At 39.2% G+C, this 26,322-nt stretch overlaps 1 protein-coding gene across 5 annotated transcripts in view; it reads right to left on the reverse strand.

Annotated features, from left to right (window-relative positions):
* glra1 (glycine receptor, alpha 1) overlaps nt 1–26,322 on the reverse strand; it is a 148,986-nt gene that overhangs the window by 74,779 nt on the left and 47,885 nt on the right. For all 5 annotated transcript variants that reach the window (XM_072590468.1, XM_072590466.1, XM_072590465.1 and 2 more), the window contains exons 3-4: nt 21,275–21,342; nt 4,614–4,837 (exon numbers count right to left, since the gene is read on the reverse strand). In XM_072590468.1, the coding sequence (XP_072446569.1) occupies nt 4,614–4,837; nt 21,275–21,342 (292 nt within the window). The remainder of the gene's footprint in view (nt 1–4,613; nt 4,838–21,274; nt 21,343–26,322) is intronic.

Genomic DNA, 26,322 nt, shown 5'->3' on the forward strand with positions numbered 1-26,322 from the left:
TTCAGTGGTACAGACCTCATTTGTGTTGGAGAAACGATGGTATATTTGTGAGTTGAATGGTTAATATAAGCCCAAGTTAAATGTGATACACAAAGCAGGGGTTCATGAATATCTGCTCACCCAGTAATTATTTTTGATGATTGGAGGGATTGAGCAGCAGTATTATTTTTGTGATGCTGGACTGAGCTTAAACTTTAGCTGAAAAAGCTTAAATGGTTGAACTACCCTCCTGTTGGGGGTCTGACATTTCTTGGCTTCATTTGCTCAGTGGTGAAATTGAAAGCTAGTTTAGTATCTCTGAAGCTGTAGATGGAAGCAGATTATTTAATTTGAACTAAGAATATATAACCATAGGATACCATTAACAAACTAAGTCTCCATCATATCTCAGGATTAGAAGGAATTGATTTCTTTTATCTTTCCCAAAAAAGCACAAATAGTCATCACTCAGCTTGGGTTCAGGGTCCCCTTCTGATATGGAGCCAGCTTCCCACACAATGTAGTGTCTTTTTGGGGGCTGTGGTGGGCTGGGGGAAATCACAAGACTTTCCTTCTTAGATTAAAAAAAAACCTTTTCTAATCCAACCTCTTCAAAATTTGTATTCAATTTAATACATATCATTAGTAAGTACTACCTCATATCAAATTTAACACGTAGTTCTCCAATTAGTTTGGGAACTTCACATCATTTTTGATGTACATTGATGCAACAGTGATAAGGTTACTTGTGAATCACATCATCAATCTGATTTGTTTATCTCTACTTGCTGGGAAAGGACAAATGATGTAATTACATGAATATCCCGATTTGATTTAAAAAGCTCCACTGGTCTGCTGAAGTATTAGGAATGGTTTGAAACCTTAGATTGAATGCTATTAATATAAGGGAAGGGTTTGCATCCTCTCCTGTGCCATACTAAGATTAGAATTTAACTATGAGCAAAGGTTATCGTACACATAGTGAGTGCATGCTGCAGTGACTAACTCCTGAAGACGACAGTACAAGATGATAACAACCACAAAATTAAAAGGTCTGTTCTAAAAAAAACATAACTGGGAAAAGTGCAAGTTCAGCTTGTATTGTAACGTATATTTTGTGCACTGGCCATCGCTTCTGCTCTGGGACTGGTTCAATTAAAGCAAGAAAGCAAGGATCAACTTCTAGAACAGCTTTGGACAATGAACATGGCTTTCATCAAACATGAATCCAATTTATATCGGTAAAGATTAATGTTATGATAAAGAGCTTCCAATTACTTTTGGCTTAAAATAAATGCTCTCAAGCACTTATTCGATATTGTATTGGAACTTATAATCCATGCTGCATTTTTATTCCTGAAATATTGTTTCCTTGTTTTACATATCCTGGTTTCATATCTGCTTCTAGTGTGATATGGTATTTGTAACCATTTTTCTAAACATATGGTAGCTTATGTTATTTAATTCTAGATAGATGTTGCATTTCCTCCATTTACTACTTGCCCTTTTTCTGACATATATGTACAATGTCACCTGTGGTTCCGTTTGTAGCACAGAATCATAATATTTTGGGTTCAAGTCTCACTTTAAAATTCATGAACAAAATTAAAGTTGGCACTCCAGTACAATACTGAGTAGGTGTGGTCTTGAAGATTAAATCATCGTCATAGAATGTTTACAAGGTGGAAAGAGATCCTTGGGCTCATCATATCTGAGCAGATCACCAAACAATACATTTTAATCTAATTTTCCAGCACTTAGCCAGTAACATTTTAATAATAGAATGTTTCAAGTGTTCTTTTGAATTGTCTTGAGGGTTCTTGACTCTTCCATCACAATTTTATACATCTCTTTTTGGGACTTCCTCAGTCCTCCCTGTGCTCAGGGAAACAACACCAGCCTATCTTGTCCCTCCTCATGGCTGTAATCCTCCAGCCTAGGCAACATCCTGGAGAATCTCTTTAGTGTACTCTCTCGTGCAAATGCATCCTCCGACAATGTGACAACCAAAACAGCACACAGTACTCCAGTTGTGGCCTAACCAACCTGATGAACTGCCCCATCATAATCTCCTTGTTCTTGTATATTTTTCCCAACCAACCTGTTCAGAGCAATTGTTACAAACTTCTGGAGCAAGTTGTACTTGAACCAAGTCTCCTGGCCCTTAAGTAGGGACACTATCACTGCAACAGAAGAGCCCTCTTTGTTCTTATATTCAATACCTTGACAAATAAAAACAAATGCCTTCCTAAACTACCTTATCTACCTGTTCTGCTGCTTTCAAGAATCTATAGACATGTGTATCAAGGTCCTTCTGATCCGACGTACTTCCTTAGAGTCATACATTCAATGTGTATGCCCTTGTGTGCTTTTCCTCCCAAAATGCATCACTGCACACTTTTTCAGGATTAAATTCCATTTCTTACCATGTGGCCCATGTACCAAGTCCATTTGTATTATCCTGTAGTCTTTGGCTTTTCTCTGTGCTTTTTACCACACCACCAATTTTCATGTCCTCTGTGAACTCTCTGATCATATCACCTATTGTGTCTAGATCATTAATGTACACAACAAATGGCATAGTACCCAGCACAACTTCATGATTACCATTCAACACAGTTTCCCAGTCACAAAAACACCCTTCAACCATCATTCTCTTCTTGCCACCAAGCCAATTTTAGATCCAATTTGCCAAATTGCCTTAAATGCCATTGGCTCTTAGCTTCTCAATCTGCCATGTGAGAACTTGTCAAAAGGCTTATGGAAGTCCACATTGAGCAAATCAACTGCACTACTCTCATCTACCCACCTAGTCACTTCTTTAAAAATTCAATCATGTTTGTTGGACATGATCTCTTCCTTACAAAACCCTGTTGATGTTAATCCTTTCCTCTCCAAGTGGAGATTAATTCTGTCCCTCAGAATTTATTCAAATTGTTTCCTGAACTGCAGATATTAGATTCACTGGCCTGCAGTGTTGTCATTTATCCCTAACACCCTTCTTGAATCATGGTATCACCTTAGTTGTCGTCCAGATCTCTGATAGCCTTCCCAAGGCCAGACAGGTTTGGAAAGTTAATGGTGTGGCCTTGAAATCTCCTCCCTTGCCTGTCACAGCAGATACATCTCTTATGAATCTGGTGGTTCATCCACAATCAAGTCAGTTAAAACTGCTAATACCTCCTCTTTCTCAATGCAAATTCATTAAATATATTCCAGCCTCCCTCCCTGATTTCTATGCCCGCATCAGCCTTCACTGAATACAGATGCAAAGTATTCATTTAAAATGTTAGCGGTGCCTTCTGGTTCCATATAACTTGGTGGTTTCCCTGGTTATTCTCTTTCTCTGAATATACTTATTAAATGTCTGTGGATTTTCCTTAATATTATCCTCCTTTTTCATGTCCCTCATCATTCTTCTGATATGTTTTTTAAGCAATACTCTGCACTTGCTACGTACCCCTCTAGGGCAGCTGCTGATTTGAGCCTTCAGTATCTACCATAAGGCTTTTGTCTTGTTTCCTTATTTAATACCATACACCCCGTGACATGCAGTGTGTTTTGAATTTGTTGATCCCACCCTTGCCCTTTGTGGAACATGCTGGCCCTGCATTCTCATTATTACCCTTTTGAATAGTGCTTTTACATGGATTTTCCTGCAAATAATTGCACCCAGTTCCCATTGGCCAGATCCTGTCTTGTTTAATTAAAATCAGCTTTCCCCCAATTCAGAGCCCTTATTTCTGGTTTATCTTTATCCTTATCCATAATACTCTTAATCTTATTCAATATATGGTCTCTGTCTCTGAAATAATCCCTTTGCCACATGTAGCACTTGTCTAGATTTGTTCCTGGAAATTTGATCCAATCTCTCTTGTTGGACTCTCTTTGTGCTGTCTTAAAAATCTTTCCTCATCACATTTTAAGAATTCTGCCCACTTAAGCCTTTCAGACTTTGTCTATCCTAATTAATATAGAAGAAGTTGAAAACTTGTACTATTACTGCTCTATTATTTTTACACTTCTCTGAGATTTGCCTCCATATCTGTCTTTCCATCTCTCTCTAATTGTTTGACGGTCCTCACAAAGTGGGTACTACCATTTCTTTTTTTTTAACTTATACCCTTACAGCCCCATTTGAGGAACCTTCTAAGGTAACATCCTTCTTTACTGCAGCAATTGACTCCTTGATCAATATTGCTACACCACCTTCTCTTTTACACTTCACTCTCCCTCCGTACCTCACCTGACAATTTTCTATATGGCAAAATTTTGAAGGGAAGTAGTGAAACTATTTCTGGTGACCCGACCAATACTTATTTCTCAATTGACATCACGAATACCAGATTATCTGATCATTATCACATTGCTGTGTGTGTAGATTGCTCGTTGCAAATTGGTTGTTTCATTTCTGACATTCCGAAAGTAATTAATTGGTTGTAAAATACTTTGAGGTGTCTGTTGGTTGAAAAATACACTGTGTAAGTGCAAATCTTTTTTAAATACATCCCTCAGCCATCATCAATTTCCCATGTTGTGTTCAATGCTGTGTTTGCACTCATTGAATGAGATTCCAATATTACCCCTCACTAAATAACCTGCACCCTCTCCTCATCCATATAGCTGCCACTTACCTGATACTGTAGAGGACGTTACCATTTTTAAAAATTCGCAGTAATTTGTTGTCTGTAGTAATTTCGTGAAAATGAGCACCTTTCTCATTAGCAAAGAACAAATCTGGTTTCCAAATCGAATCCAACATAGATGGATCCAGATCTAGCGAGTCATCAGGAAACTCACTGTAGGCCAGTCGTGGATCATTCCATTGCTGCCGAAGGAAAATATTGAGCCTATAGTCCTGCAAGGAAGTGACAGGAAAACAACGTTTATACACTGTGGTCTCAGAAAGAAACAGAATAACAGTGTGCCATTAATGAGAACAGAAGATTATTTATAGACAGCAATGATTTTCCCACTTTTTCCTCTGATTTGTACTTCAAGTTCCACTCAATCTGTTCTATCTGCCAAACTAAAATGAGATCAAATGATCAGTTATATAGTCATAGAGTCATGGAGATGTACAGCACGGAAACAGATCCTTCGGTCCAACTGATCCATACTGACCAGATATCTCAACCTAATGTAGTTCCGTTTGCCAGCACTTGGCCCATATTTCTCTAAACCCTTCCTATTCATATAACTGAATAACTGAATAACTGAAGAAGGGCTCATGCCCAAAATGTCGATTCTCCTGCTCCTTGGATGCTGCCTGACCTGCTGCGCTTTTCCAGCAACACATTTTCAGCTCTGATCTCCAGCATCTGCAGTCCTCACTTTCTCCTCGTCATATAACCATCCAGATGTCTTTTAAATCTATAATTGTACTGGCCTCCATCACTTCCTCTGGCAGGTCATTCCATACACGCACCACCTTTTGTGTGAAGAAATTGCCCCTTAGGTCACTTTTATATTTTTCACCTCTCACCTGAAACCTATACAGTTAATTTAAAGGGAATCAAGTCTTCGTCTGTCAGTGCAAGATCACAGGACATTCCTAAAGTATTCACTACTAATGCAGAATCAATGCCAAAAAGCAGTCACAATTGACTGATAGGCAAGCATCAAGGAATTGAAAACTAAACATCAGAACTACTTGCAAGGGCAGCAATGCATTGGAAGTTTTTATAGAGAAGAAGATTGAGTTTGTCAGGGCTTGATGAAAATGTGGATGCAGTTTCAAAAGGATATGAAGAAGAGTATTGAAAGACACATCAACTGAGTAGAAGGAGGGTTTGAAACTGGCATTGAGTTGACATATGGAATATTAGAGTTCATCAAGTACTTAGTTTGGTGATGATATAGTGTTGAGAAATGGGATGATGAAGTTGGATTATGGTGATCAAATATTTAGTGACAAAATGAACGTAAGGATTTTAAAAGACCAATATTATATAATGATAGAAAAGACTGTGAAATATCGGACTAAGAAGGTGTGATTGAAAATGTTATGTAAGTATTTGTAGAGCAATCCTGGGAACATACAATGTTGAAGGTCAAGCAGACATAGGTGGGGCTATTGAAGATCTAATTTATTGGTAAAGAAGCAAAATGAAGACAATTGTGAGAACTGATGCAAATGCCCCAACTAAAATAAATACATGAGACTGGAAAAGGAAAATAGAAGAGTTTTAATGACGAAGTTTTAAGCTTTGACTGATGATTAAGTTTTTCATTTGAAAGCATTAATACCATTCTCTGCCCATTTCTTCATCTGCTAAGGATAATCATTTAATTCTGATGTTTAACTCATCTACTCTGAATACAAAATGTTCTAAATGAGAATTAGTGAACCGTAGAGTCATAAAAATGTTACGGCACAAAAAGAAGCCGTTCTGACCTGCTTTCCAACTCATGACCTTTTTTGAGCTGGAATGCAAGTTCTATGCAACTTTAATCAATGAGTTATCTTTGTAGTCTAATCTACTAGCATTAGTGTAGAACAGAGCAGTTTAGTATTGAAGTGTTTAGTCATTCATCAATCATAAGGATTAGAAATAGCTAACAGTATAGAAATAATGTGTGAAATTAGCTGGTTTGAACTACAACAAAGGCAGCAAAATAATGATTTGTTATAACACCCAGCAAATCATGGCTGACTCTTGGAAGAAGCATAGAAAGAACCTTTAGACACATCAAAGACATCCAATAATTGGCATGAGGTAAATGACACCAGTTTGGCACCAGGTGAGGGAAACAATCTGACCAGAGTTGGTGAAATATGTGACACTTTAAGATGTATGGACAGATATCAGGGTGAAAGTGTCTAAACATTACAACAGCAGGAAGGTTAACTGACAGTTTTGTTAATTTGAGTCACTAGTTTCTTATTCAGTAATTATATTAACCCGAAGGATAATTACCTTACTCTGCCATATGCAGACCTCATTTAGACTTACGAAGCTTTACTATATATGGGTGTAAAACAGATTTATCATACACTGACGTCAATGCCAATCCAAGGAGATAGTAGCTGTCAAAATAAGTTGATGAATTATTTCTGGAAACTCGACTGTTTGTTCACTAACATGAAACAAAGGACAAATAATGAGGATATTGCATAAGGAAAAGTTAAGGCTATAAAAGATGCATGCTGCGCTGCAGCTGAGACTGCTCATTTACCAACTGTCTCAAAGGAATTTTTATTCAGCTTCTGCAGCTAACAAGGTAACATGTGAAACTAAAGCTAACAAGGTATTTCACTTTGTAATTCAGCATTCCATATATCTGCACATGTAACGAGGTGTAGGCTTCACTTCTTTCATATTCATCTCCTGAAATGAATACTATTTTCTTTACAGATGAAGAGCATTTAAAAGGCAGTAAATAGCCTTTTACTAGCTGAAACACGTTGCCAAGCATCAAAGAAACAGGACAGCACAGGTCATTGGGATAGCACTCACAAGCCTCACTATTTCTGTCCCAAGCTGTAATGAAAGAACAAACTAATTTAGCCTTCAGCTGTATAATTGTTTTTATTTTCCAAAATGAAAAAGATTACCTCCACCCAAATGTAACTGGACTGGCGACTTTCATCATGTAACAATAAGAATTAACATTATTGAAAGCAGACTGCAGTCCAATAATACCAATGTGTGGGGGCTGAAGGAGCGTGACAGATTGAGGAGAGTATGTAGGTAAATATCTGATCACATGTCAGGAAGAATCAGCTGTACTGGGCTTTTAAAGTCATAATTCTTGAAAAACCACTATGAAATGTAAATACATGCATAAGTAAGAGCAGTAGAAAAAGGCTCTTGTTTTAATTTATGGGATGAGGCAAAGATGATAAGTGTGTAATGTGGAAATTGTACTCTCTCTCCTTGACTCTTGCCTTTTTGCCCTGACATGCACCAGGCATCCCAGTTGTTATGGTGACTGAAATCTGAGTTCCTGCCAGCAAATGACAATAGGAGGGAGCTGGACAGAGAAATTGTTCTGAGCAGGAAGTCATGAGTTGGAGCTGAAATGGGCTTGCTGGAAGGAGCCTCTGAGAGAGGTGATAAGAAGCTAACAGACCATGGACATTGTGAACTGATGCCTGGTGTTACAACCAGGTGAAATGGGCTTGAGTAATTCCCCTAAATTCCCACTTGCTAATCAACTGTAACAATGCTTTATCTTTAAGCAAACCAGAATGTGTGGGAGAAACTCAACAGATCTGACGGCATCTGTAGACAGAGAAACAGAGTTAATATTTTGAGTTTCAGAACTCTGACAAAGGCTCACTTGGTTCAAACTTATAACTCTTCCTCTCTCTACAGATGCTGCCAGACCTGAATAGTTTCTCTGGCACTTCATTTCTGATTTACAGCATCCATAGATGTTTTTATTTTAGTGTTATTTTTCTTTTAAGAAAATATATACTTGCCAACTTAATATCGATCAGTTTACATGCTATGCCTATAAAAGACCAATATTTATTTGTGTTGTTAAAAAGAGAAACTCAGCTAATGTTAAACTTGAAAGGGTTCAGGAAAGATTTACCAGGATGGAGGATTTGACTGTAGGGAGATGCTGAGTAAGCTGGGGCTATTTTTTCTGAAAAGTGACGTTTTAGAGGTTTATAAAATCATGAGGGACATGGATAGGGTGAATAGTCAAGACCTTTTCCCCAGGGTAGGGGACTCCAAAACTAGATGGCATAGGTTTAAGATGAGAGGGGAAAGATATAAAAGGGACCTAACGGGCAACTTTCTCATGCAGACCTTGGTGCATGTATGCAACAAGCTATCAGAGGATTAACTTAGGATATCTAGTCAGCGTGGACAAATTGGACCAAAGGCTCTGATTCTGTATGATACATTTCCATTACTCTATTTTCACTTGTTTGAAGAAAATAATGAATGTGCTCCCATACAATGGACTGCATGGAATCATAGAGTCATAGAGATGTACAGCATGGAAACAGACCCCTTTGGTCCAACTTGTCCATGTCAACCAAATTAATCTAGAGTTGAAAAGTGTGGTGCTGGAAAAACACACAAGGCCAGGCAGCATAAGCCTGAAATGTCGATTCTCCTGTTCCTTGGATGCTGCCTGACCTGCTGTGTTTTTCCAGCACCACACTTTTCAACTTTGGTCTCCAGCATCTTCAGTCCTCACTTTCTCCCAACCAAATTAATCTAGTCTCATTTGCCAGAGCTTGGCCCATGTCCCTTTAAAACCTTCCTATTCGTATACCCATCCAGATGCTTTTTAAATTTTGGAATTGTACCATCCTCTACCACTTCCTCTGGCAGCTCATTCCATACGTGTACCACCTTCTGCATAAGAAAGGTTGCCCCTTAGGACTCTTTTATATTTTTGCCCTCTCACCTAGCCTGGGAAAAAGACCTTGGGTTTTCACCTTATTCATGTCCCTCATGATTTTATAAACCTCTATAAGGTCAGGATAGATGAAGATCGATAAAGGCTGATAAAGTTAAAGGGAGGGAGCATACAAGTTTTGAAGTTGGTGACTTGGTTGGCTTCAGGCTGACCTCTGTGGATCTTCTGGGTTGGTGTCAAGGCAGGTTGAAGATGTAGTTGGACAACTTAACTTCTTCTGACATAACAGCTGTGGGTGTTGGGTTCATCTCCAAATATCTACCTGCGGTACATGGAGAATCAAAATGAAACGGTGGACTGGGTTTGAAAATTTCTAGATGCCTGGAAAGAAGACGGGAAAGGGCAATCTCCTATCCCATTAGCAAAGTATTCACATAATCATCTGGAGTGTTCAACTAAATGGAGACAAACCATCAGATATAATCACTTAGACAGTGGGTCTCTGGCTATGATAACAAGGTGTTCAGATGTATCCAATAATGTGAGAATATTTAGTGAGAGAGGGAGACACAGAGAACCACACAAGGCCCTTATTTCTACAGAGCTTCACATACTTACCATGAACTACAGAGAAAACAGCTGCACAACCACGCAAAAGTTTCGCACATTTGTCACATGATCTCCCTTTTCAATTGCCCAATTACCACAAACGTGGTTGTGGCACAGTGAGTTCAAGATGCCTGTCTCACATTTCTAGATGTAACTTAGCACATTCCTATCATAGCCAGAGACCCACTGTTGAAGTGATTCTATCTGGTGATGTGTCTCCACTCAATTGAACTCTCCAGGTGATTATGTGGCTATTTTGCTCACGGGAAGATTTATCCCATTCACTCATTTTCCACACTTCTTCAAGGCAATAGTACCTTTGAGACTTTGCAAGCAGGTAGGTTCCACTTTGTGGTCTTGGAATGTAGAATGTATAGTGCTGTAAATGTGCAATCATCTTTGACTTTGATTGGAATGTGGTTTAAGTCTTACTAAGAATTCAATAAGTGGTTGCCAGTCAGTAATCATAGAATTGTTTTGGTGAAGATGGAGGCCAGTCAGCCTATTTTGTGTGCACTGGCTCTATTATCTGGTCCTACTCAATTATCTGGTGCCAATCTTTTATCTTTTTCCCTTATCTTGCACATAAACATATCCACTATCCTTTTGAATGCCTCAATTGAACCTGCCTCTACTTTATTTCCAGGCTATGCATTCTATACTTTAACTACTCACAGTGTGAGAAGTTTTATCTTCTCACATCACCCTTGCTTTGTTCACACATCACGTTAAATCTGTCCTTTCTCATTCTTCTTTCTTTTCAAGAGGAATCGAAGAGTGATCTGTGAATCTGAAAGAAACAATCACATGAATGTACTAGATATTGGGGGGAGGGGGGGCGGGGGAAGAAACAGGAGATGTTACATGGTTTAGCCTTTCAAAATGGCTTTGACTGTTGCAAAGAGTTTTCATGGAGTCAAAAATGTAATAGTGGATGATTTGAAATCCAATTTGAGAGTGTAAGCAGACATGTTGTAAGTAGAAATAAAAGTAGGATCTCATAAGGGTTAGTGGTGCTGGAAGAGCACAGCAGTTCAGGCAGCATCTCCCCAAGGCAGTTGGAAGTGAAAGGAAGGAAACTGATGGGACACCACTAAAAAAGGTTCCAATTGGAAATGAAGAACCATCTTGAATTCGGACTAAAAAGAGAAAAGAATGAGAAAAAAGAGCAATGGAAAGGGAGGAGAAACAAAGAGGGCAAAGAAAGCTGGAATTAAGAAAGCTTGAATTACAAAGTGAAGAGAAAGAAAAAGAAAGAGAAATGCAATTTAAAAAAGGTTAAATTCCAAGGAGAGGTCAAGCAGACACATTACTTGGCAAAAGAAAAGCTTAGAGTGAAATAATAAAGAATGGGCAGTCATTCAGAGGATAAATCTCATGCTAATGAGGGATTCTTTTGAACTGGAAATTTGTATTTAGTGCCTGAGTTTACAGAAATGGCATTGAAAGATATTTCACTTAATTTGAAAAGACAGCTGGGAAGTTGAAGTTGCCAAAAAATGCTTGATCCCTAATGCTATAAAGAATGGAATCTTATATGGCCTGAATATTTTGGACTACAACAAGAAAGGTGGCAGAATTGTGTCAAGAGTAAGCAAGGCCTACCTCAATTTCAGGACCACCTCTGAAATAAGTTCCAGATGACAAGACAAGCTTCTGGTCAGAGAGCAGCAAGTTGCCCATTAAGAGGAATTATTGCTTGTTAAGGAGCTTATCAATAGCACATCCCATCTCTTCCAACCTAGCACCCACTATGAGCAAATTGGACACTGAATTTTGGACATGGAAATCAGAGTGGGTACCTGGCAAATTCAGCTTGCTCTTTCCTTCAAAGGACCTCCATGTGGTACACCAAGCATTAATATTTCATGAATCATGAGCATCGACTACATGTACCCCATGGTAATTGACATTGGTGTCCAACATGTGTCAGCCCAGAAGAACCTTCAGTGCCCTTCTCCAATTCACTTACAGGATTCTTCCTCCCTTCAATGGTGCACTTTGGGGTGCAATATCAAGAATTACTGTAATGCTGCAGCAAGGATACAGTGCATTTGGGGACTTGCACTCAGTTCATGGACTGAACCAGGCTGCATCTCTCAGTTGTTTATGTGCTCTCTTTACACTCACTCACTTTGATCCTATTTGGATACTCACAGTATCCCTGCTTTGCATTACATTTTGAGCCTTGGCCTTCAGATAGAGATACCAGACTCAAAATCCTGCTATATTGCTGTGATGATTAGCACAGAGACAAAGCCAGGAATCTTGTTAAGATTATCAGCAGTCCCCATTCAAGTCAAGCAAGAGTGCCTTCAGTCAGGGCTTCCAGCAGAGCAAGTCAAGGCAGCCTCCAATCCCAATCCAGGAGCTTGGACATGGATAGTTTCCCGCTTGGGCAATCAGTCAGGATCTTCTCCATATAAGGGATAAGGACCTGAACATTGGGCAGCACACGGCCCGTCTTGTTTCTTTCTGTCCTACTGTGGGTTGTATTCCTCCTGAATAAGAGAGAGGCAGGTAATAAGGGAAGTGAAAGGGATGGCACTGTTATTACCTTTAATGCAGGTGGAGAAGTGTCTTGAACAAGTTAATAGGCAGTGCAAATGGCACGCAGAGTTGGTGGTGTTGGGTATTGAGGTAGGTTGGCCAGTTGTGATGATGTTGCAGGCTGTAATGAGAGTGGTACAGCATGAGCCTTGTAGGAGACAGGCATAGGAGCAAAGATAGAGTGTGAGGTGTCAGAGAGAAGATGTTGGCACTTAGTGACAGAGTCATAGAGAACTACAGCTTAGAAGACAGCTCCTCAGCCTATCAAGCCTGTGCTGGTCAAAAATAAGAAGCTAACTACCCTAATCCCATTGTCCAGCACTTGACCCATTGCCTTGTATGCCTTGGCATCATGAGTGCATATCTAAATACCTCTTAAATGTTATGAAGATTTCTGCCTCTGCCATCTTTGTAGGAAATGAGTTCCAGATTCCCATCACTCTCTGGGAAAAAAAACTATCATCGCTCTCCAACCTTACTGCCCTTACCTTAAATCAGGCAGCATCAGAGGAGCAGGAAAATCAATGTTTGTGCAAAAGCCCTTCATCAGGAATCATTAAATCTATACCTCCTGGTCAGTGTTCTCTCTACAAAGGGGAAAAGTTCTTTCTCACCTGTACTTCTCAAAATTTTATGCATGTCAATCATGTCCCTCCGCAGTCTCCTCTGCATCTAGGAGAAGGATCTTAATCTGTCCATAACTAAAACTCTCCAGCCCAGGCTCCTGATAACTCTCCTCTGTGACCCCTCCAGCTCTGGACTGACAGTGGTTATCTGAAGCGCTTGCATAATTTGCAACGAAAAATGCACAGTTATAGAATCAGGGATTCAGATTACTGAAAATAGAGAAAAACTTTGAGAAATTGAGGGAAATAAAAATTATGGAAGAATTCAAAAAATAGTGTCTAGCAATGAATCATTGACATAAATTGCAGGAGGTTATCTATGGACTGGTCAGGTTCATAGAGCAGTGGCAAATGGAGTTCAATCCCAAAACATATGAAGTAATAAATTCTGGGTGAGCTGTGAAAGCAAAGGATTACACTACAAATAGTAGAACCCTGGAATGTACTGAAGATTAAAAGGACTTTCACGTGCACCTCCACAAATCTCTGAAGATGGCCGGGCAGTAATGGAGGTTCAGAAGGCATGGGGATACTTGCCTTTATTAGCTGAGGCACCTGCTAAGATCTCAGCTGAGATTAATACCAGATAAATCAGATTCAGACTGAATAACTGAAACTTATTCTTGTGTTTTTTTATGGGGTGTTTTAGCCAGGCAGTCTTTCACTGAAACACAAACACATGATGCTGCAAATTCAGCTTCAAAACCCACATGCAACCATCTCAAACAAACACTATAATAAATAATATATATATATATAAAACTTACACATCTTACATCACACATCGATTACACAAACAGGGAGATTATTTTGGAACTGTATAAAATGCTAGCTGGACCACAACTTGAATACTGAGTGCAGTTTTTGTCACTGCATTACAGAAAGTTGTGATTGCATTAGAGATGCAGAGGGGATTTACCCTGATGCTGGTTGGGCTACAGGGTCTCTCCATCCTTCAGGCACTCTGCCTGTATTCCTGATGAAGGGCTTTTGCCCGAAACATCGATTTTACTGCTAAACCTCAGATACTGCCTAAACTGCTGTGCTTTTCCAGCACCACTAATCCAGAATCTGGTTTCCAGCATCTGCAGTCATTGTTTTTACCTACAGGGTCTGAGTAATGATGAAAGATGGGATAGGCTGGCAATGCTGTCCTTGGAACAGTGGAAGTTGAGAAATGACCTGAGAGAGGTCTACAAGGTGATGAGGTGCATTGATAAGATTGATTGGATGACACTGTTTCCATTAGTAGAGGAATCAATAATTAGTTAGCAATAGATTTTAGCAAGAGGCATAAGGCTAATTGGAGAGCTGAGGATAATTTTTATTCACTCAGATAGTGATGGGAGATTGGGACACACTATCTGAAAAGAAAATTAACTCATACGCTCTGTAAACCATAAAGCAGCATTTAGATATTCACTTGTGTTGCCATAGACTCAAGAGTTATGACCCTAGAGTTGGAAAAGTGGATTAGTGTAGTCAAGTCTTTGTTGACTGGCTCAGACATGATGGGCAAAATGACCTCCTTTATTGCATAAGAATAATGTTTATGATAAAAATGCTTACTTAGCTGAATACCAAATATCAGACATCCAAGAAGTAATAGATCTGGCAAACACCTATGATATGTCATGCAGCCATTTATATGTTGGGAAATGGTCACATAGGAATACACAAGTGAAAAAGAGGAATAGGAAATCTTTGGATGCAACATGTATTAGTCACTGTGAGCAATTAAAATATTAAAAGAGAAAAGCTAGAATGTAAAAATAAATATAAAGAAAATAACATGCTTCAATGTAATGTTAAAGCCATTTTCTTTAAGTTACAGAGAGACATATTGCACCAATAGGAATACCAATAGAATTATCAGAAAAGGGTGCAGCAGGAAAGAAATTTGGTAATATGATTGTAACAGTGGTACAGGTGGAATGGTTTTCCTCAGAAATCAGTAGGAAGGGAGAGATGGCTTAGGGAAATGAATAGAACTCTGTGTTGAGCAAGATAATCAGACTGTTAGAGGTTCTGAATATTTTATTTCAAAGGGAGATATTTTTCCTTATTCTTCAAATCAAAGAGGTAAATCAATAAAGATATTCAAAAGCACTAGAGCGAGTCAGCCATAGATGGTAGTTGATGTTATAATACGTCTTGAAGAGGGGCTAATGAAAGCAAAAGTTATTAATTGGATGTATATAGGGAACTTACAAATCATTTCATTATATAGATTTGGTTAAAGGAGTGGCTTCATTAATGGAAAGGCTGCAGTTGGAGTAGTGCAACAAATCCTTACAGAGGGAATTGATCAAGAATATTGGCTTCACTGAGAACATTAGAACAAAAGAACTAGGAGCAAGAATAATCAATTCAGTCTCTCGAGCCTGCCTTGCTATTTGATATGATCATCTCAGTCTCAAATCCATGTTCCTGCCTTTCTGCTTCTGATAATCCTTCAACTCATTACTAATTAAAAATCTGTATCTCCTCTTAAATCTACTCAATGTCCCAGCATCCACCATACTCTGGGATAGTGAATTCCACAGATTCACAGTCTTTTGATAGAAGTAATTTCTCCTCATCACTGTTTAAGTCTGCTACCCCTTCTCCTAAACTATAATCTCTCATTCTCTACTTGCCTCACATGAGGAAATATCCTTTCTATGTCTGTATGGTCATTCCCATTTGGCATCTTATATTTCTCCATTAGGTCTCCTCTCATTCTTCTGATCTCCAAAGATTATAGGCCTAACCTGCTCAACCTCTCTTACAAGACAAAGGCCTCATCTCAGGAATCAATGTTCTGAACCTTCTTTGAATTGCCTCCAACGTAATTACATCCTTCCTCAAGTAAGAGGGCCAAGATTATACATAATACTCCAGGTGCAGTCTCACTAAAGCCTTGTACAGTAAACAACACTCACCTACTTCCATACTCTATTCTTTTAGAAATAAATGCTAAAATTCCATTTGTATTCCTTATTGCTAGCTGTCAAAATGTGTGGTGCTGGAAAAGCACAGCTGGTCAGGTAGCATCCGAGGAGCAGGAGAGTCATGTTTCGAGCATGAACTCTTCATCAGGAGCTTATGTTCGAAAGGTCGACACTCCTGCTCCTCAGATGCTGCTGACTGGCTGTGCTTTTCTAGCACCACACATTTTGACTCTGATCTCCAGCATCTGCAGTCCTCACTTGCTCCCAGTTTATTCCCTGCTGTACCTGCAAACTACTTCTCTGTGATTTGTGCATGTGACACCCAGGTCCCTCTGAAGCACTCTGAAGTTTCTCTCCATTTAGATAATAAATTGCTTTTCTATTGCTCTGACCAAAATGGAGAGCAACTCACACTTTTCCATATTAAATTTCATCAGCCATATTTTGACCCATAATCCTAACCTACCTATGTCCATTTGTAAATCTTTTATTTCTTCATTTCAACTTATTTTCCCACCTATTTTAGTATCACTTGAAAAGTTGGGTATAGTACTTTCTATACTTGACAATCACCTGATGAAGGAGCGTCGCTCCAAAAGCTAGTGTGCTTCCAATTAAACCTGTTGGACTAAAACCTGGTGTTGTGTGATTTTTAACTTTATACTTAACTTCTGTTAACTTGTTAACTTCTGTTACTGTGTCTCGAGGCAAGACAGTACCAGAGAGAAACATATCTGTTGAAAGTGCAGAAATTCAACGAAAGGATGTCATATGTAACTTTGTCAATTGAGTCAATTTTAAGAAATTTTAGAGTGCAGAATAGGAGTGAGACTTCACTGGTGTTGAGCATTTGTAAAATATATTGCTGGGTAAAAGGGTTGACTCTGCTGCTCATGATAAATACTTTCACATTGTTTTCTAGCTTTGTTTTCTCTTCTTGTGTGTAATAAATATTTGGTGTCCTTTTGTTGTAGGTATGTTGGCAGCCTCTTGTGACTATATTCACTGACTGACCCCTATAGGAACTGAATTTTAAAAAAATAAAACTTATGGTCTGCGAAGCCAGCTTTTGCTCCAGAATCTGACTTATCCTCTATTAGCTTCAAATGAGATCACAGCAGTCCTTTCAGGAAGGGAGTTCCAGGATTTTAAAATCAGTGACAGTGAACAAACAATGGCAAAGTTTCAAGACAGGTTAGTGTGTGCTTTAGAGGGTATCTTAAAGACTGTTTTCTGTATGTTAATTGGCATAGCATAGATTATAAGATATCAGGTTCTTGTTGAGTCGGATTCCTTGAAGTTTATTAATAACACTAACTACTTACATGACTACAATATCACAGAGTTACATATATGGGTTTTGTCCTTACTGGTGTTACTGTCCATTGCATGTACATTAATGAATGACTGAACACTTTACTGAGTCCCATTGCACAGAAAGAATGGCAAATGGTGATATGGATGTTTTTAAACTGGAATGCCATATGTTGTGATGCCATGTAGCTGTCTTAAATATACAGGATCTAGAATCTATGCACTGATACACCAACGTTGCTCCTATATATCTGCTGCCATTGTCCTTTGAGGTGAAGGGTTTGGAAGGTGCTGTTACAGAAGCATTTCTGATTTGCTTCAGTGTGGGATGTTGATAAGTGGGAATTCAGTGAAAGTCAACGTGCAATGGTAGGATTCTCTCTCGTTGAGGATGGTCATTGGCTGACATTTGGCATGGCATGAGTGCTACTAGCCACTTTTCAGCCCAAGTTTAATTTTTGTTGACATTTTGCTGCATTTGAACATGGATTACCTCAGTGTCAGTGAAGTCATGAATGGACCTGATCATTGTGCAATCATTAGCGGACAAGTCCACTTCTGATCCATTGATGGATGGAAGGATATTGATGAAGTGGCCGATGATAAGGAATTATTGCAGTGATGTCCTGCAGCTGAGATCAGTAGTCATAACCATCTTCCTTTTAGCAAGTTATGATTCCAAACAGTGGAAAGTTTTTGTTTCACCTAATTCTTATTGGTTAATTTTTTTCTAGGCCACCTTGATGCTTTAGTTCTGTGAGTGGGCCTTGCTGGAATCTAAATTGAGCATCAGTGAGCAGATTATTCGTTACTGGGCAATTTTCCATATTGTTGGGTCGATATCAATACTGTAACTATATTGAAACAGCATTATTAGGGGCATGGCTAGTTCTAGAACAAAAATCTTCAGTACTATTACCAGGGACGTTGTCAGAGTCCCGAACCTTTACAGGATTGATTATCTTCAGTCATTTCTTGCTATGATATTGAATGAATCACATTGGCTGGATACTGACAGTAGTGAAGTTGGGGACCTCAAGAAGAGGGCGAATTCAATCATCCACTCGGTACTTCTAACTGATTGATGTTGCAAATGCATCAGTCTTATTTTGGGCACTGACGTATTGGGTTCTCGTATTGTTGAGGACATGGGTTCAGTGACAATGCTGAGGACTCTCAGCACAAGTCCTTCCTTATCGTATTCTAGTGAGTCACTATCGCTGGTGGGCAGGACATACTCAAGGATGATGACAATGATGTCTAGGACATAGTCACACTTACAGAATCAAAGCTTTCGCACCACTTCAGGGCATTACTTGATGAGTACATGGGACTGCTCACAGTGTCACTAACATTGGATTTGCCTTTACTCTTTCTGTCCCCTAGGTTGATGCTAGAGGTCTTACCCTGATACATTTCTTTTTTTAAGGCTTCATAGCAGTTTCACATGGCTGAGTGCCTTACTGATTTATTTTGAAATGGTTTGGAGTCACATGTCAACCAGATGTGACAGATATTTTTTTCCCTTACAGAACATCCATGAACCAGACCAGTTTTTATGACAATTGTTGGATGGTCACCATTAGACTAGCTTTAAATTTCACTGTGTGGGATTTGAAACTGAGACCTCAGGATATTAGCCTCGTCCTCTGGTTTGCGACATTACCACAATGCCTTCGTTTCCCTTCATCCTCAAAGTTGCAAGATATCAGATATTAGATTGACATCCACAGTTGATGAAATTTACAGACCAAATTCAGACAAAACTCCCATCTTCAGTTTTTGGTGGACAATTATTTCCAATGGGAAAGTGGGCCTAATGCTATTTCTGTATAATTAAACAAAAAAACCTGCAGATGCTGGAGTTATGAAGCAAAGTAAGAGAGTACTGGAAAAACTCAACAGGTCTGGCGATATCTATGGGAAGAAAAGCAAGAGTTAATGTTTCAAGTCCAGTAACCCTTCATTAGTTCTGATGAATTTTACTTGCATTTGTATGGACACTTTTGGAGCAAGCATTCTGAGATTGGCCAACAAGTTTAACAGGACTTCAATGTCCCTTTAGTGTTGACTAAAGTTCACAAGTGAGCAGAGGTAATTATATGATACTGGATAAAAAATGACATGAGAAATTAAATAAAATTTCATTGTAATGAAATGAAAGATGCTATAACCAGAATAATTTTTAAGAAGTTGTTTCTTTGGAACACTGTATTCCAAGATAAGGAACAATTCACAAAGTCAAAATTCTTATGATGATAGCAAAGGAATAAACTAGTCTGAAGGAAACATACTCATTAGGTTATCCCTTACCATTTGGTGTTTAAAACCAATTTAAATGGATAAGATCAGGAGATCAATTCCCTCAAACAGCTGTTAGTCTCATCCAGACTCAGGGCTTTGATTTTGTCAAGGTAATAAACCCTTGCACATTTTAGGATCAGTCACACAATCTGAAGGCAAACTGTTAATAAAATCTGCACAGAGAGATTGTCTTTGAATCCAAAATATGTTGGATAGATGCCATCTTCCAAATGATACAAAAACAGCATGACTAATGAGACAGGAAACCTTGGAGATTTTTCTCTGCTTGTGGTTCCCTAAGAAAACAGCAAGAAATCTTGGAGGATTCATCACATACTCTGCTGCTATGTTCTGCTTGAGGCATGTCTCAGAACAAGAGCATTATGCTCATCAACTGCAGGATTTACTCTCACATCGCAATTTCCTTTTACATGTGGAGATCAAAAGCTATGCATGTTAATCACTTTAAATGATTAATTGGATGAAAGAAAGAAATGTTCTGTTGGATCAGCCAACTTAGAAACTCGCTGACACACATTCAAAGACAGTAACCATTTAGTTTGTTTCTCCAAAGAGGAGTCATGTTCCATTTGAATTAAGTGCAGGTTTTCTACTTTGACAGTTCCTAAGTCTACAGGTTCTTTGAGCAGCCAAGATTGGGCCTCTTGATGGTTGCTAGAATGTAGCAGGCAGAAGGCAATGAGAGCTTTGAAATATTCTTCATGGATTTTTTCCTCAAGATATTACAATTTCTTGCACAACCTTTAGCCTGTCCGATACCTGCAGTATGAGATGAGTCCTTGTAGCTACAATCTTCTGAAACTTGTCCATTGTGGATTGGGGTTAGGAGAACGAGCTGAATGACTGGCAAAACAGCAAGGGTTTTGAAAACACTTTTCTACGTTTTGTCGCTATGACAATCCTAAGTTTACTCTACTGCAGGCACAGGCCTATACAAAAGAGTGAACAAGTATTAGGAGATCCCTTAGCAGTGCAGTGGGGACAGAGATCTGCTGAGATGGAAATGTGATTAACAGGGCAATTACACTCTCAGAAAGTGCATTCTGCAAAGCTGTGAGTTCTCACAATTTAGCGAGTGGTACTCGTGCATAGCAATGTACTGCACTAGAAAGTGTCCTCTTGCCAACTCCAATGTTCAAAATATTTCAACTATACTTAATGTCTCACCATTTCTTATAGGGAGTACTGGCTTAAATGTTAACATAGAGTTTCTCGTCACAGCTGCTACTTGACCTGCTGGGTGTTTCCTGTATTTTCTGTTTATATTTGAAATGTTTCAAATCTGCAATACTTTTAGTTTGTAAGCAATTCCTTACAATTTTCAATTGTTTCTTTTGAAAGGAACTGTGCAAATCCTCTTGAACCTATTGACATTCTGTCTCCAGTGGATACTTAAACAGCCTTTTCTGCATGTTCACCACTCTGTATTGATAATTAAATTTAAATCACCAGCATTCACTCAACCTTTGATCTTATCTCAAATATCTGCAAACCTCATGCTCTGGGTTTATTGTGTAGTGAAAGACATTCCCTTAAATCTGAGTTTATCAAATTATATCACTACTTAAAGACACAGATCATTGTTAATGTGAACATTTCGGAGGCACTTACCATGGTGGTTTCTGCTATTGAGCCAAAACTATTGATAAATATGTTGCAAGTGACATTAACTGGAGGACCTGAAAACAAACACAAATAAAATCTATTAACACTGTATTTTCCTCAACTCTCAATCTGTAGCTTAAATCAAGCTCAAGGACGTTGAACACTTATTTCTAAAATTAAATACGTGGAGAAAGTGCATGGGTTAATTGATTTCCAACTTCACATACTCAATTGGCCTGAAGTTATTAAAAGGGAAAATGGATTGTTGTCAAACAGATTAGGCTTCAATCAATTGTCACATGGCCGTGGCAATAGCCTCAAAAACATACAAAATATTAGGGGGGGAGGGGCTCTTGTGGTGCAGTGGCAAGGTCCTGACCTGTGAGCTAAAAATTCTAGGTTCACGTCTCACCTGCTCCAGAAATGTGTGTTAATATCTCTGAACAGATAATTAGGAATCTATCTATATAAAGCACCAAATAAACAACACAGGCATTCACCAGGAGGTGGTGATTTGTTAAAAGAAGGAAAATATAAATTATAAAATGACATCAATGAAAATTCTAAATAAAAAGCAGATGCTGTAAATCAGAAATTGCTGGAAAATCTCAGTTGGTCTGGCAGTATCTGTGGAGAGAAATTAGAGCTAAATTTTAAGGTCCAGAGGTCATTTCTCAGAACTAAATCCAATATTATGCTCAAACACATACTCACTATTGGTTAAAAAAACTCAAAAAGGTGACATCTAGCAATTAGCTAATACATGTATTCCAAGAAATGCATTGTTAGGAAAAAATCCCAATGTGACCTTTCAGTTGCCCTTTTAAAGACAACTTTAAAGGTTTATGAACAGATTCATAACACCTCCAACCTTGGACAAAATGGAATGACATTTTCTATTATGATGCATGATAAAGACAAACAATATACATCAAAATAAGACCATAAGACCATAAGACATAGGAGCGGAAGTAAGGCCATTCGGCCCATCGAGTCCACTCCGCCATTCAATCATGGCTGATGGGCATTTCAACTCCACTTACCTGCATTCTCCCCATAGCCCTTAATTCCTTGTGACATCAAGAATTTATCAATCTCTGCCTTGAAGACATTTAGCGTCTCAGCCTCTACTGCACTCTGTGGCATTGAATTCCACAGGCCCACCACTCTCTGGCTGAAGAAATGTCTTCGCATTTCTGTTCTGAATTTACCCCCTCTAATTCTAAGGCTGTGTTCACGGGTCCTAGTCACCTCGCCTAACGGAAACAATTTCCTAGCGTCCACCCTCTCCAAGCCATGTATTATCTTGTAAGTTTCTATTAGATCTCCTCTTAATCTTCTAAACTCCAATGAATACAATCCCAGGATCCTCAGCCATTCCTCATATGTTAGACCTACCATTCCAGGGATCATCCGTGTGAATCTCCGCTGGACACGCTCCAGTGCCAGTCTGTCCTTCCTGAGGTGTGGGGACCAAAACTGGACACAGTACTCCAAATAGGGCCTAGCCAGAGCTTTATAAAGTCAGAAATGAACCTATTCATTCCTTACACATAACATATACCGTTATCTTTGATGTATTTGCATGTAGACAATTTGAACAAAGTTACATTTTATGACAATGCATTGCTTTTCCGAAAGTGCAAGCATTCTTTAAGTGATAAAACCTTTTTCCAAAAAGGCAGCAGAATATAGAAGCAAAGAAAATAGAAACAAGAGTAGATCCTTCAGCCATTTAAGCCTGTTCCACCATTCTGTACGATTATGGCTGATCATTTAACTTAGTATCCTGTTCCTGCTTTCTCCCCGTTTCCTCCCATCCCTTTAGCCCTAATATCTATTTCTACCTCTGACCAGTGCTTTTTCACTGAAGCAAACCTAGGGTTTCTTTTTACACTGTTCAGTACCTCATTTAGAGTTGATTTAGCTTTATAGAACAGTGTTTCATTGGCTTCTGTATGCCCACTCATCTCTCCATACAGAACTGCATCTGTCACTTCTTTGCCCAAATTTTCTAGCCTTCCCAAGTCATTCTGCAGCCTCCCTGCTTCTTCAAAATTACCTGACCCTCCACCTATCTTTGTGTCATTTGAAAGCTTAGCAAAAATGCCTTCAGCTCCTTCATCTAGACTGTTAACGTATAATTTGAATAGTTACTGCCCCAACAAAGATCCCTGAGGAACTCCACTGGTCACCAGCTGCCATCCAGAAGAAGACCTTTATCCATATTCTCTGTCTTCTGCCAGTCAGTCAATATTCTATCCATGCCAGTACTGTGTCCCAACATCAGGGGCTCTTATTGTATTCAGCAGCCTTCTGTGTGGTACCTTGTCAAAGGCCTTCTGGAAATCTAAATAGATAATGTCCATTGGCTCTCCTTTGACCAACTTGCTTGCTCATTGCCTCTTCAAAGAATTCTAACAGATTCGTTAGACATGACCTCCCCTTGATTAAGCAGTGGTGATTCAGCCCTATTTTACCATGCACTTCCAAGTACTCAGTAATCTCATCCTTACTATTGGACTCTAAAATCAAACCAATCACAAAAACAGCAACTTGTGGAAAAAGTCTGCAAGTCTGGCAGCATCTGTGGAGAGAAATCAGAGTTAATGTTTTGGGTCCAGTGATAGTCTTTCTTCAGGAGATCAGGCTAACTGACATAAAGTTTTTTCTGTCTTTTACTTCTCTCCCTTATTAAATAGGGGTTTAACATTAGCCATTTTCCAGTCCTCTGGGGCCCTTCCTGATCCCAGTGGTTCCTGAAAGATCACCAATGCTTTCACAATCTCAACAGCTCTCTCCTTCAAAACTCTAGGGTGGAGCCCATCTGGTCCAGGTGGTTTATCGACCTTCAGGCTTTTCAGCTTCCCCAGCACCTTTGTCCCCTGACTCTCTTGAAGTTCTGGTATGTTGCTGGTGCCTTGCATTGTGACAACTGATACAAAGTACCTATTCCGTTCCTCAACCATTTCTTTGTTCCCTAGTAATACTTCTCCAGCCTCATTTTCCAGTGAACCAATGTCCACTCTTGCCTCCCTCTTACATTTTAGATATCACAATAAAACTCTTGCAATCTTTCTTTTATGTTACTAGCTAGCTTACTGCAATATTTTATCTTCTCTCCCACTTATTGCTTTTTTAGTTTTCCTTTGCTGGTTTTTAAAGGCTTCCCTTTCCTCTGGTTTCCCATTAATCTTCACAGCATTGTATGCTTTGTCTTTTAGTCATAGAGATGTACAGTATGGAAACAGAACCTTCGGTCCAGTTCGTCCATGATGACCAGATATCCTAAATTAATCGAGCCGCATTTGCCAGCATCCGGCCCATATCCCTTGAAACCCTTCCTATTCATATCCTCATCCTGAGGCCTTTTAAATGTAGTTGTACTAACCTCCATCACTTCCCATGGCAGCTCATTCCATACACACACCATGAAGTCCAATTGCCTTTGTCAGCCATGGTTGCCTCATTCACACCTTAGCACATTTTTGCTTTCTTGGGATGAATTTCTGCTGTGCCTCCCAAATTACTCCAAGATACTCCTGTCTACAATCTTCGGATATTGCTGCTCAAGTGTCTTCCCTGCTAGGTTACCCTTTCAATCAGGAGGACTATCTCCTCCCTCATGTCTTTGTAGTTACCTTTATTCAGTTATAACATTGTTATATTTAATTCAATCTTCTCCCTTTCTAGGGACCAGTGACCATAATATGATAGAATTCATCCAGGATGAATTCTATCATATTATGGTCACTGGTCCCTAGAGGTTCCTTCACCTTCAACTCCCTAACCAAGTCTGCCTCATTATACATCACTAAATCCAGAACTGCCTCAACCCTAGTGGCTCTACCACAAACTACTCCAAAAAACTGTCTTACAGGTATTGCAAAAATTCCTTGCTTCTGAAGTCTGCTATCAATCTGATTTTCCTAGTGCACCTGCACGGTGAAGTCTCTAACAATTATCATAATCCTCATGATTATGTCTTTCTTACATGCCTTTTCTATCTCCCGATTTTATTTTCTTCCCAACATCCTGACTACTGCTGGGAGCCCTGTACACAACTGCCATCAGTACCTTTTTTTCCTTTCTGCTTCCTCAACTTCACCCACACAGATTCTATACCTTCCAACCCTACATCACTTCTTGCTCTTGATTTAATTTCATTGCTTACAAACAAGACAACGCTCTACTGTCTGCCAATCTGCCTGTCCTTTTGACAGGATGTGTATTCATGGGTATTTAGTTCCCAGCCCTGATCTCCTTGCAGCCAGGTCTCTGTGATACCCACAACATCGCACCCACCAATTTCAATCTATGCTACAAACTCAATACCTTGCTTCCAGTTACTGCCCTGCTATTGCACCCATATATTTATATTGCTCATCCAGTTCATATTCGAGTCAATGGTAATCCCAGGATGTTGATTGTTGGAGATTCAGCAATAGTAACGTCCTTGAATGCCAACAGACAATAGATTCTCTCTTGTTGGAGATGTTCATTAGCTGGCACCAGTATCAAGTAACTATTACTCGCCACTTATCAGCCTAAGTGTGGATTTTGACAGATTTTGCTGGACATGAATTGCTGCAGTACCTGAGGAGTCATAAATGATGCTGAACATTTTGCGAACATCCCCACTTCTGACCTTATGGTAGAGAAAAAGTCATTGCTGAGGATGGTTGGGTCTAGGGCATTGTCTTGAGGAATATTTACATTGATGTGTTATGGTTGCTGGTTGACTTTCAGTAATCAGACCCATTTTCCTTTTTGTTGGATATGATTCCAACCACAGAGTGTTTTCCCAATTGGTATTGACTCCAATTGGTTCCCTGATACCACACTCTATCAAACCCTGTCCTGCTCAGCAGCAGTCACTCTCACTTCACAACTGGAGTTCAGCTCTTTTGACCATGTTTGGACCAAGATTGTCATATGTTCAGGAGTTGAATGGCCTTGGAGGAAGTCAATTATTGTGTCATCGAACTGTAATTTTCATAGAATCACAGAATTTAAGGGTGGCATGGTGGCTCAGTGGTTAGCACTGCTGCTTC

Source organism: Chiloscyllium punctatum, chromosome 20 (genome assembly GCF_047496795.1).
Source record: "Chiloscyllium punctatum isolate Juve2018m chromosome 20, sChiPun1.3, whole genome shotgun sequence".
In the NCBI taxonomy this organism is placed as follows: Eukaryota; Metazoa; Chordata; class Chondrichthyes; order Orectolobiformes; family Hemiscylliidae; genus Chiloscyllium; species Chiloscyllium punctatum.